The following is a 13,167-nucleotide window of genomic DNA, read 5'->3' as shown; positions in this document are numbered from 1 at the left end:
TCCTGACTGGCTGGCCGTCTTCGATGCCTTTCTGCCCTGTACTCTGCTCCTTCCAAGGCTTACTCTCACTACCGGTCCTCCTGTGCCTCCTTTTCCTCCCTGTCGTTTCTACATTTCACTCTCGTTCTCCCCTCCCTACCAGCCTGTTAACGCCTGCTTCACTCTAAACCTATGCTTGCATATCAAATGTATCCTAGGAAATCAGTTCCATAGATATGAAGGATGTTAGAGAACTGGAAGGCTTAAAGATAAGTCAGTGGATTTACCTGGTCTTGGCCAGGTGACTACTCATCTCAATGGTGAAGTAGAAGTATTAAGTGTCTTTCTCAGTACCTGCCCCGCTGGGGCCCATTAGTAATCTTAAGGTTGTAGAGGAAGCACGAAGCTACTGTGGTCCTTAATTAAACCTATACTGGGAAACTTGCAGAAATGGGAGAGATGTTTAGCAACTAATTATGTTACTGAATGAATAAACATTTCACATGAGTACTGACAGGAACGAAATAAAAATTAAGCCCGCTAACCCAGATTCTGGAGCCCCCATTCACACTGACCTTGTCTACATGGATATGCAATATGTCACATGATCTTTTTTCAAAAATTATTTTTTCTCGGCCGGCGCCACAGCTCACTTGGCTAATCCTCCGCCTGCGGCACCAGCACCCTAGTTCTAGTCCCAGTTGGGGAGCTGGATTCTGTCCCGGTTGCTCCTCTTCCAGTCTAGCTCTCTGCTATGGCCCGGGAGTGCAGTGGAGGATGGCCCAAGTGCTTGGGCCCTGCACCCACATGGGAGACCAGGAGGAAGCACCTGGCTCCTGGCTTTGGATCGGTGCAGTGCACTGGCCATGGCGGCCATTGAGGGGGTGAACCAACAAAAGGAAGACCTTTCTCTCTGTCTCTCTCTCTCACTAACTCTGCCTGTCCAAAAAAAACAAAAAAAATTTTTTTCTCATGCTGTGAAACTAGAGTAAGTTATGTGAAATATACTAGTGAGGATGATTTTCACAAGCCACATAAAATTAGCCTTATTATTTTAGCTACTATTACTTTCTCTTATTTTTTTAAAAGATTTACTTATTTATTTGAAAGAGTTACACAGAGAGAGAAGGAGAGGCAGAGAGAGAGTGTGTGTCTTCCATCCATTGGTTTACTCCCCAGCTGGCCACAACGGCCGGAGCTGCACCGATCCAAAGCCAGGAGCCAAAGATCTTCTTCTGGGTCTCTGGGTCTCCCACACGAGTGCAGGGGCCCAAAGACTTGGGCAGCTTCAACTGCTTTCCCAGACCATAGCAGAGAGCTGGATTGTAAGTGGAGCAGCTGGGTCTCGAACTGGCGCCCATATGGGATGCTAGCACTGCAGGTGGCAGCCTAACCCGCTATGCCACAGTGCTGGTCCCTACTTTCTCTTATTTAATTAAAGATATACCTAGTTAACTATTCATGTGCCTTTGAAAAGGTGTTAGCATAAACAATGGGAACTCATCTGCCAATGATGAATCACAGTCGATGTTAAGGGCAAATAAGCTCCCAGGGTGTTTAATCACCTTTGGGAGTTACATAAAGGAAAGGATCTGTGAAGTAGAGGTTGTTAAGACAGTTTACATTCAGGAAACATATGTGTAAAAATACGTCTTTCCTCATGGATTGATTTTTAGGGGGTTCTGGACTGGGAGTAACCAACTTGGTTCTTGTCCTGTATCTGATACAAGTGAGCATGGTGGGAGTAGTCAAACTGTGGGATTCATTTTGAAGCAGAATCGGACACTTTGTAAACCACCTAAATATAGACTCCCACAGTGGAAATAGGTCAAATTCTGGCATACTTTCCTCGCTTCCTTCAACTTGACCTTACTACACAATGCATACCCTTTTGGCCCATTTCCTAGCACCTTTGTTTCCTACTGGGCTCGAGGCTCTATTCTGCTATCTGTTCATCTACCCGTTGTCTAGGACTGAGACCCAGTTCCTTATCCCTCTGATGGTACCTAATACCTTTCTTCTTGCCCATGGCTAGGTGACCACTTTTTGTGTATGTGCATCTGTAATTTTTATTATGGAAAATTTTAAACACGTATTGAACAAGAGAGCAGCATAATGGAAAACACCATCAGCAATTATTAACTCATGGCAATCCTACTTCACCTCTATATCCATTTACTCTCCCTGTATATTTCTTAAGGAAAACTCAAGTATCATATCATTTTTATAAATATATCAATATGTTACACAGAATTTTTATGTCATAATTTTAGTGGCAGAAGAAAATGCACTGTGTGTACACTGTGGTACACTCTCTGTACCACACTGTTGAAGTATTATAATTATTTTTATTATTAAAAAATAAGATTTAACAGTAGGATTTTATCTTTTGAATCTTTATGGAAGATCTGCCATACTTGTCCAGCTCAAGCTGGCTGACTCTAGGGAGAAATTGGTTTTTGCTCTTTTCCCAGCTCCAGAATATTAAAATGCAATTCTTTTTTTTTTTAAGATTCATTTATTTTGAAAGTCAGAATTACAGAGGAGAGAGAGAGAGATCTTCCGTCGACTGGTTCACACCCCAGATGGTTGCAATGGCCATTGCTGGGCCAGGTAAAAGCCAGGAGCCAGGAGCTTCATCTAGGTCTCCCACATGGATTGCAGGGGTCCAAGCACCTGGGCCATTTTCTGCTACTTCTCCAGGCCAAAAGCACAGGGCTGGATGGGACATGAACTGGTGCCCATGTGGGATGCCAGCATTGCAGGTGATGGCTTTACCCCTAAAGTGTGATTCTTAAAAGTAAATTATTGGGATGGGGCCGGCACTGTGGCATAGCGGGTAGGGCCACTGCTTGTGGTGCCGGCATCCCATATGGGCTCCAGTTCGTGTCCTGTGTGCTCCACTTGCAATCCAGTTCCCTGCTGGTGGCTTGGGAAAGTAGCAGGGGATGGCCTGAGTGTTTGGGCCTCTGCACCCTTGTGGGAGACCCAGGGGAGGTTCCTGGCTCCTGACTTTGGTTTGACCCAGTGCTGGCCATTGCACCATCTGGGCAGTGAAGGAGCAAATGGAAGCATATTCTCTCTCTCTCATGAAAAATAAATAAATAAGTATTTTTCTTAAGAAAATAAATTATTTGCACCTATTTTCCCTTAAATGTAGTAGAATAGAATTTTACAATGCACTTATTTTAAAAGATGATACAGATAATTCAGAATGAAATGTAATATATAGCATGGTAAACAGTGGAAATTTTGACTTATGAACTCTATTTTGAAATGTTGAAATGAAAATAAAAATATATTAAAACATAAAGTTGAGTTATATGAAATTATTGAGTTTCTCAGTTGTTTGATCAGTAATTAACTTTTAAAATATTTTCTCCTTTCTTCTTCCTGTTACCAAAACCTAGTGCTGTATTTTATCTGTCCAATAACATTCTGCATTTACTAACAATGTCATATTTTACTCCCAGTGACAATATTGCAACATAATTTAATGGGCAAGAATCCAAGTTGTTACATTCAGTAACATGATAAATGAAGTATGTTAAAGATGATGCATGTTTCTCCTATTTCCAGGATATTTGCTTAAGAGCAGGCTATGCATTAAGCCTTTTTGCCTTCAATAATCGCTTCCAACAATACTTAATATTGGAAAGTGGAATAATGACCATATCTATTTTTGAACCTTTTCTTGAATCGGCAGTTGAAACTGAGAGAGCAATGGCAGCATTTCAGGTATACAATGTATACAATGAGAGGCTAACACTTCAAATCAATCATGTCTTTTTAGTAAAAACTTGAAAATTACAAAACCTTGGGGGTCCAGTAAAATATTTACTGAATACTTTACATAATAGCCACCTGTACCACATAAAAAATCTCTTATCTAAAGAGAATTTCTTCACTTATATAGAATTTTTACATGTTCCAAGGAGTGTTTGCCTTTATTCGTTATCTGATGCTTATCACAACCCTGTGAGGTTGACAGGCAGATATTATTTTCATCTCCTTCACATTACCAGGAACTGGATGAAGAAACTAGCTAGTATCCCTGACAGGTTTTCTGTGCATCTTTAGCTGATCAACCAGTTCTTGAGCCCTGTAACAACTTTACATATCTAGGTTCTTTTTAGTCTTTTTCTCTTTCTTCATTTTGTATCCTGTGACCTTTTGGGAGAAGTACTTTCTGTGTACTACCAGGATATAAAAGTTGTAAACATTGTAAGAAGAATAATATGATCTATTATGATCACCGTGGTGCCCAGATAGAAACAAGTCCTCTAACCAACCCCACCACCACTTACTTTTCTTTTACCAAATATCCCTTGTATCCTCCTGAGAAATAAAAAAAAAAGACAAACAAAAATGCTTAGAGAAGCTGTGTACAAAATGTCCAATGATTCTATGTTCTTTTTTTGTTTTAGATTATTGTATTATCTAAAGTCATTGTAGATGTGGACCATATTACTTTGACTGCAAGAGGTGTTACTATTTTAGTTGATAGCCTGTATTCAGTTCAGCCTGCTACTCTTGTCTTGACAGGTAAGAAATGACAATAATAAACAATACTGAACAATAGTAAAATCATAAGCATCATATTCTGTTACAGTTTGATGAGTAAACTAGTGAACTCATGTTAATATACATGGAACTCCATAGTAGGTCTTTGAGGACTCACAGGAGTATTAACTTTGAACACAGCCTTATTGCTTTCTTAATTATTTTTTCAAAATTCTATTTTTTTCAGTAATATAAAATAATTCAGTTATGAATTATCAACAACAAAATTTACATATTCATTTATAATAGGGGAATATTTACACAGATGTACTTCTGATTTCCTTCTGAGAATTGCACATGTTTTGCTAACATTTAAGGATTCTTTGTATTGCTATGTAATATAGCAAAGCAAAACAGTCCAATAGAGTTCTTGGTATACTTCATGCTTCTTGTATAACTAGATCTACTCCAACCCTCTAGCTTAACTGACTTGATATATTACTGTGAAAGCAACATAAAACAGTGTCAGGATGACAGTGATGTACAGTGATATGTAAGGTATTTTAAAAAATGAAATGGATCACTGAAGGCATCAAAAGAAACTCCATCTGTCATAGCACAGAATTATGTTCTTATGGCGTGCATGAGTTATCTTTACAGCAAGCAGGGAAAAACCAAGCAAATGAAAATTTCTGATAGAAACTAACTAGGAAAAAGCATCTTTTTAAAAAGTGTTGAAATATATTTTCATCTAAATAACATCAATACAGTGTCAAGTAATTCTGAGAGAAACAATTGTAGTGGGTTTGAATTTTATTCCACAAATTCCTGTGTGCAAGATAATATACTAGCTTTCAAATATTAGTTTTACTAGGCTGAGAATTGACTCAAAAATTATTACTGTTTCGCTACTTCACTAACGGGTTCATGTGCATCTTATCACAGGCAAAGCAGGACATGTAGGCCCAGGTACACTGTAAACTGATGTGTTCAGTATCCATGGCGACATGGTTCCTAGAAGAGGCTGCAAAGGCTCATAAACTTTGCAGAGTGAAATTTCAGTTGCCAAGTATCAAGTTTTCCTACAAGTGTTCCACTTAGCTATTTTCCACTCAAAAGTTGCTACTGCTATCCCTATAGCAACAAAAAGCTAATGTAAAATAATTTTTAAAACTCTAAAAATCTCAAAACATATTCTGAAGGTGTGGGAGAAAGGCAACCTCTGATTTAAAACATTCCCTCTCCTACACAAACCTACTTGCCTTTTACTGTTTGTGACAGAAAACCAAACCATAATTTTAGGGAAAGTTTTTCCTATATTTATACATACTTTTTTTCTCAGCCCTTCTTCATTAACAGAGATATCTTGTGAATTACACTTTTTAAAATGCCATTTACAAATGAACAAAAGGGCAGTATATTAGTTTCTGTAACAGTTCTTTTTTTCATTATTGTCTAATTTATAGGGAATTTAATAGCCAGCCTGGCTCATTCTAGAGCTGGCATTCCAGAAGCATTCACCTCATTAGGAACAATCCAGCGGCTCTGCTACCATTTGCACTCAGTAAGAGAAGAGGTAAAAGAAAAAAAAATCCCAAAACTGAGTATGTTCAAGATAACTCACTGTCTCTCACTCTGTGGGATAATTTCTATTTAAAATTTTTGTTAACATGTAATGTTTGTACATTTTTGTGGGGTATAGTGCAAACTGATACTTTAATTTCACTAGACTAGAAAAAAATATATACATAGCTAAACTAACCAAGACAGGCAATCGCCTTTCCATTTCTTTTGTATTTGTATCCTACCAGCTGCTCTTTTCCAGACATACTTGTGAGCGCTAGTACACTAAAACTGGTGACTTCTGTGTTTTGGTACTTGTTATCCAACCTCCTTTGATCTGAAGTGCTGGGCTTCAGTCTGTCACTATAATAGGGGATGTGGTTGTCCCATGTGATAGCTTAACTTGCTGCACCACACTTCCCTTGGTTATCCACTGGCTTAGATATCTTAAGAATAAAGTCTATTGGTTGAGACAGAATTCTTTCTTCATTTAGGTCCGCACAGCTTGCTCATGTGCTCTTGGCTACTTAACTTACAACGCAAATGCTTTCCGCATCCTATTAAAAGAATGCAGGAATAAACCCAATCAGTTCCTTCGCTTAACAAATAATATCAACAGAGATGCAAGTATTAACCCAGCATTTTTAAAGGAATTTCAAATGCAACAAACAGTGGGACTTCCTTCCTTGAGGTACTGTGCCTATAACTTAAGTTGTAGTTGTAGAAACACTGATAGGAGAGATTTTTAAGGAAGTCAAAGAAGAACAAAGTGTGCAAGTTGGGCTATGATATGAATATATCCTCTGTATACTGGAAGATAAACTGAATTCTAAATGTCCATTGTCAAAGCCTATTTTAATTCCAACTCAGCACCCCAATTGTGGATGCAGATGAGAAACATTCAGATCCTGTGGATCCTGTCTGGCCAGAATTATTCAAGCTTTAGAAATGTTTTTTGGGAGATTAGGTGCCTCCACCTCTGATCCAGGAAACCATTTTTGAGTAGACTGGGTACATTTGAGAATTCTAAGCCAGCCAGGAAATACCACCAAGGCCTTAACATCAGATAGGTCTTCTGAACTTGATACAAGGCTAGGCCAACCCTACCCCTACCCTGGAGGGAAATAGGGTTAACCCAGACCCAGTGGTTGGAGTTAGGGTGAAGTTTGCCAGGTGTTTACTCAGAGGATTTTGCCTCAATGTTATACATTCATCATGAAGTTGTCCCAGAAAAAAAGGGTGGAGAGCAGAATCTCCTTACTGTGGCTTTACTCTTCTTTTTCTGTGGATGTAAATCAATTACAATTCTTCTCTTCAAGTAGCAAAATCCATATATAAATAACACAACTACTCAAGGTACATTATTAACTCTGTAATATCGGAAAAGGACCCAGGATTGTATTACGGCTTTATAAATCAATTTAAGTATAGAGAAAGATGGATCCATCTTTAGAGTCAGTTTAATTCTTTGAAAAATTGAAAATCCAAGCTGATGACCTCACTTTATATGACAGGGAATCTAATTTTTAATTGTTTTCATTGACAATGTTAAGTAATAATTTTCATTGACTAAAAAAGCAATTTGGGATAAACAATGTAAGTAACATTGGTCATTCTCATAGCCAGTTCATATTTGCAACTGTGGGATTTAGAAAAATGTGTTCCTTTCTCAGATCTACTTTTTTCAAAATTTTGTTGAAGTATCTTCTCTTCCCATCATTTCAAACAGATTTAAAGTTCCAAATATTTGTAGTAAATGAGTGACTGAACAAAAACACCTACAGGTAACATGTATAATTATTGTACATGTAACATGTATGAAACAGACCACTAGGCATGGAGCATGTCACCTGAAATAAGTCTTCATGTATTTTCTCTGGGTATACTATGTCTTCATTTATTTTATTATTTGATTAACATGTTTCTCTTTTAGTCTGGAAAAGAATGGAGGACCATCCATAATTCCTGTCTTTAAGAAAGGTAATTAATTTTTATTTCTGAGATGTCTTCTAGCCCTGGTGCTTTTTAATTCTGTGTTCCATCTCTACAAGTTTGAGACATAGAGGCTACGAAGATGGTTTATCTGCAAACTCTTCTTTTGTAATCCCATATACCTAAAACATGTTCCCAGTTTCAAGGCTACATTAACCACTTTTTCTTAAGGATCACTTAATAGAGATCCTTTTTTATGTTGTCTTTTTTCTAGCCATGCACAGAAATCACAGCATATAATGGGGACTTAAAATGTGATCATGCTGTTGTCCTGTTTCATTATAACTTATCTATCTATAAATTCGGAGGGCAGGAATATTTTTTCATTAACATTCTACACAGTTTTTCGCATGGTTGGTAGATGAGAATTGAGTGGCCTAGGTCTGAGACCAGAGTTTATATTACTTATTCTTTCCTATCATACATGCAATAGGTGTGGGGAGCAACTGGGAGCAACTCGGACTAGACTAAGTTACTGGAATTAAGACTTATTCTATGCATCTGCTCTCCCACAATATGGCGCTGAGAAGGGAGAAACAGCTTCTACACAGCTGCCTCCAGTTCAACCAATAAACTGTAGGACCTGCTCCTGATTGGAGGAGAGCAGCGTACTCGGCGTGTGGGTAGCAGAATTGGGATTGGCGGAAGAGGACTATAAAGGAAGAGAGAGACAACATGCACGAGGAACATCTAAGGGGAACATCTATCTGAAGGAACACCTGTGCAGCCCCCGAGAGAGCCGGCCGGCGGTGTGCCGCTCCCCTGCGGAAGTGGGGAAAGTGGCAGGGGGAACCGCCCTTCCACGGAGGTGGAAGGGTCGGTAGCCAACCCGGGAAGAACCAGCAGCAAACCCGGGGAGGGCCGAGCAGACGAAAGAACAGCGCAGGGTCCTGTGTCGTTCCTCCACGAAGAGGGGGAGCGACATAATGGTGCCGTGACTCAGATATGAAGCCTAGGCAGGGTTTAGTGTCGTTCCTCCATGAAGAGGGGGAGCGACAATAGGGAACATAAATTCTCATTAATTTCATATATTTGCTTAGTACTTGTTCATGGGTGTTTACAGTAGGACCAAATATTGTCAGAATCAAGGAGAACCATTTAAAGTCAAGAGCAGTTTGCTGATGTCACAGACAAAAAGGAGAACAGGGAGAGACCGTAAAAGGCAGGAAACAATTTTATTTATTCAGAGAACCTGAGGGAAGCTAGGGAGGAGTATGAGTGGAGGCTATACAAAGGTAATTAAAAAAGTTCTTGGACTATGGAATTAAAGGATAAGTTGCGCCAAAAAAAAAAAAAAAAAAAAACTATCTTCTAATTCCATTTTTCCATGAACCTTTTGTAGTACCTTCATATTTCTGAATATCATGGAGAGGATATCCTGTTTTTCTATAGCTTCTTTGATGTAAGAGTTATTTAAACAAATGAATCAAGTCAGTCCCACTTTTTCTTCATTTCTTCACTGCTTTCTAAACAACAGACTGTACTCAGTAACGGTATGCTGACGTTTTCACAGGCCTGTGGGAACCTAAGGAAGAAATAAGGATAATATAGCAAGTTCTTGATAAAATTAATTTCATTCAATGTCAAGTCTCTCATTTTGAAAGAATGTTTTTCACATTTTCTTTTGGTATTAAGATATGTTTTACTTTACAGAATGATGTTTAAAGTAGTTGATACTTGTTCTTTTATTAGTGTCAATTTGGCATAGTAAAAAGTTGGCAAGTTATATATTGATCCTCACAAGTTTTTCTTATCTGACACTACAAAGTCTAGAAGTTAATTGATCTGTTTTTTTTTTTTTTTTTTTTTGGTATGTTTTAGTTGTGTAAAGAAAACAGAACTAGAAGTAATGAAATTATACTTAAGGTAGTCAGCTTAAGGGACATTCAATTGTGCCTCTCTAATTTTTAGGAAAAGAGCACCGAAGAAAAGCAAAACCTAAAATTCAACCAAGAGATTCTTTGACTTTAATACCTCCTGTAACTAACTTCATGGGACTCTTCAAAACAACAGAAAATACTGATGTTCCTGTTAATCTGTTTTCTTTTTCCTCTGCACTTTCATCGGATATCATAAATATATCAAGACCAAGAATAGTGTGCTTGAACCAACTTGGGAAACATGTACAGAAAGCAAACTCAGAGCCTTCTGAAGGCTAATAAAAGCACTTTTGTATGAAAGCAATCTTTTACAAAATTTTTATTTTGGTAAAATACAGATAACCAAGCAATCTTTTTGAATGGCAGCTTTTGATATCAATATTAGAGTTTCTTTAAAATGTCTACTGGAATTTACCATCAGGTCAGAATTAATGGCTTCAAAAAATAAGATTTCTGTAATAGAATGCCTCCATTTAAGCTTATTAAAATTCATCCAATGGAGCAGGCATTTGGCCTATGAGTCCTGACTCTGGTTAGGACACCCACGTCCCACTCCAGGGTACCTAGAGTCAGATACAGCTCTCTGGCTCTCGACTCCAGCTTCGTGTTAATGCAGAGAAGACCTCTGGAGTTGGTGTGATGGCTCAAGTAACTGGGTCCCTGAAACCCAAATGGGAGACCTAGTCTGAGTTCCTGGTTCTCAGCTTTGGTATCAGCCTAACCCTGGCCGTTGTAGGCATTTGGGAGAGAGAACCAACAGATGGGAGCTCTTTGTTTATCTATCAAATAAATTCTATTTTTTAAAAAGAGAAAAACATAAAATTTATCAACTGACACAAATTGTATTACTAGCATATCCATCAAGTGTTAGAAACATTTTTAAGTTGGTAGACTGAGCTAAAGGATGATTCAAAGTGGCTCATATGTTACATTCATTGTAATACCTTGTGATGTTTAATGATAAAGTAATACAAATACATGAGCCTTCTAAAACCTGAAATACATATGTTAAAAACATCTCATTAAAAAAATCTGAAACCATTGCTCATCAAGTATACAAGTATAGCTAAAAATGGATCCATGTGTGTTTACCATTCTCCATTTTTATAGAGTGCCTTTGGTTTGCAGCTGGAGAAGGTGATAATCTTTGGCTTAGAATCACATGATGTCTTTGCTAAAGAGCACTGTATCCAGCTGGTGTAGTTTTGGTGCATGTCTGCTGCCCTTTTTCTCCACCCACTGCAATTCAGTCTGTGAGTCTGCAGCAAGCATTAAACATACGTGTAACTAGTAGTTATTTTCTCCCAACATGCCTTAACACAATAATGGTGATGATAGCCCCTATGTATACTTGGGCTTTCCTTGTGGTAGAGTCTACAGCCTGTGTTCTTTGCCACTGAAAAATAAGAGACCTCCTTAATCTTCAAAGTTGTTTTATAGTACAGCTGAGAGGCAGGAAAATTGTTGAAATCCTGCCTCTCAACTGTACTATAAAACAGCTTCATTCTTTTCTTTTCCCTTCCTTATGTCTAAGTACTGAAAGGCTAATGAAATGGGAGGCTTCCAGAATCTGCTCATGTTCTTTATCTGTAAGTTTCCCTTATTTATGTCATGAACTCAGTTTTGATATGCATGATTGTTGAACCTGGAACAGCTCTGAAACTTTAAGAACTCAGGTTATAGATTTTCCTGATTTATAATATTGTTATAATGTGAAGAAACTTTGATGTTTTCTTCTAAACTTTGAATGTATTCTGGTTTTTAGTGCTATAGGAAATAATTCCACTTCTCTGTGAATTCAGATTCATAGGCACACAATGTACATCCAAATGTAAAATGTGAAATTAACAACTAATAGTTTCTTTTAAGTGATATTGATTAACCAATTCTGTCATATCCATATAGTAATTTAATATCAAATAATGCAAGCCATTGTAAATATTGAGTGTTTTTGAATGTTTCCCCATATACAATTAAATCATCCATTTCTAGGCTAAAATGGATAGTTATAAAGTAATACTCCATGACCACAATTCTAAGAAAATAGTTACTTGAAGAACTTCCCAACAGGGAAGTCACTTTAAGGCAGTATTTATTTTAAAAGTTATTTATTTGAGGGGCTGGTGCTGTGGTGCCACGGGTTAAAGCCCCAGCCTGCAGTGCTGGCATTCCATATGGGCACCAGTTCAAGTCTCAGCTGCTCCACTTCTGATCCAGCTCTCTGCTGTGGCCTGGGAAAGCAGTAGAAGATGGCCCAAGTGCTTGGGCACCTATGCCCATGTGGAACACTGGAAGAAACTCCTGGCTTTGGATCAGCTCAGCTCAGGCCATTGCGGTCATCTGGGGAGTGAACCAGTGGATAGAAGACCTTTCTCTCTGTGTCTTTAGCTCTCTAACTTTTTCAAATGAATAAAATAAATCTTTAAAAAAATTTTTTTTTAAGTTATTTATTTTAAAGGCAGAGTTACAGGGAGAAAGGGATGGATACACACAGAGAGACATCTTCCATTCACTAGTTCACCCCTACATTATGGCAAATGGCCAGGGCTAGGCCAATCCAAAGCCAGGAGCCTGGAAATCCAACCAGGCCTCCCACGTGGATGGTAAGGACCCAAGTACTTGGAACCATCTTCCACTGCTTTCTCAGGTGCATTAGCAGGAAGCTGGATCAAAGTGGAGCAGCTGGAACTCCAACTGGTACTCGTATGGGATGCCAGGTCACAGGTGGTGGTTTAACCTGGCTGTACCACAACATGGGTCCATAAGGCAGGATTTAAATAATGTTTCCGTTCTAGATTTTTATCTTTAACCCCCCAGCTTCTCAATAAGCAAGTCACTCATCAGAAAGCTAATTGCTTTGTTCATTGTAGATGATGTAATATAACCCTTTACTGATTAAAAATAAATCCCTCGGGCTGGCGCTGAGGCTCACTTGGTTAATGCTCCGCCTGAGGCGCCGGCATCCCATATGGGCGCTGGTTCTAGTCCCGGTTGCTCCTCTTCCAGTCCAGCTCTCTGCTGTGGCCCAGGAAGGCAGTGGAGGATGGCCCACGTGCTTGGGCCCTGCACCCACATGGGAGACCAGGAGGAAGTACCTGGCTCCTGGCTTCGGATCGGTGTAGCGTAGCGGCCATTTGAGGGGTGAACCAATGGAAGGAAGACCTTTCTCTCTGTCTCACTGTCTAACTCTGCCTGTCAAAAATAAATAAATAAATAAATAAATAAATCCATCCCTCAAAAGACACTATAT

General features: G+C 38.7%; 2 protein-coding genes across 17 annotated transcripts in view; one reads left to right on the top strand and one right to left on the bottom strand.

Annotated features, from left to right (window-relative positions):
* Positions 1 to 10,217, top strand: part of ANKAR (ankyrin and armadillo repeat containing) — a 65,136-nt gene extending 54,919 nt beyond the window's left edge. For all 5 annotated transcript variants that reach the window (XM_051849351.2, XM_051849349.2, XM_051849347.2 and 2 more), the window contains 6 exons: positions 3,559 to 3,717; positions 4,407 to 4,524; positions 5,949 to 6,058; positions 6,540 to 6,736; positions 7,979 to 8,025; positions 9,949 to 10,217. In XM_051849351.2, the coding sequence (XP_051705311.2) occupies positions 3,559 to 3,717; positions 4,407 to 4,524; positions 5,949 to 6,058; positions 6,540 to 6,736; positions 7,979 to 8,025; positions 9,949 to 10,196 (879 nt within the window). In that variant the 3' untranslated portion in view covers positions 10,197 to 10,217. The remainder of the gene's footprint in view (positions 1 to 3,558; positions 3,718 to 4,406; positions 4,525 to 5,948; positions 6,059 to 6,539; positions 6,737 to 7,978; positions 8,026 to 9,948) is intronic.
* The window catches only part of OSGEPL1 (O-sialoglycoprotein endopeptidase like 1), a 50,912-nt gene that overhangs the window by 24,976 nt on the left and 12,769 nt on the right, over positions 1 to 13,167 (bottom strand). For 5 of the 12 annotated variants that reach the window (XM_051849353.2, XM_070070471.1, XM_070070472.1 and 2 more), the window contains one exon: positions 9,194 to 9,562. The exons of 1 other annotated variant lie outside the window; for it this stretch is intronic. The gene's annotated coding sequence lies outside the window, so the exon portion shown is untranslated. Of the gene's footprint in view, positions 1 to 9,193; positions 9,563 to 10,480; positions 10,578 to 11,009; positions 11,177 to 12,849; positions 13,110 to 13,167 lie in introns of those variants that run through there. 6 more of the 12 variants (XR_011387193.1, XR_011387197.1, XR_011387192.1 and 3 more) reach the window with 5 other exon arrangements.

Source organism: Oryctolagus cuniculus, chromosome 3, assembly GCF_964237555.1.
Source record: "Oryctolagus cuniculus chromosome 3, mOryCun1.1, whole genome shotgun sequence".
Taxonomy (NCBI): domain Eukaryota; kingdom Metazoa; phylum Chordata; class Mammalia; order Lagomorpha; family Leporidae; genus Oryctolagus; species Oryctolagus cuniculus.
The sequence above is the reverse complement of the archived record's forward strand: the minus strand, read 5'-3'. Positions and strand labels throughout refer to the sequence as shown.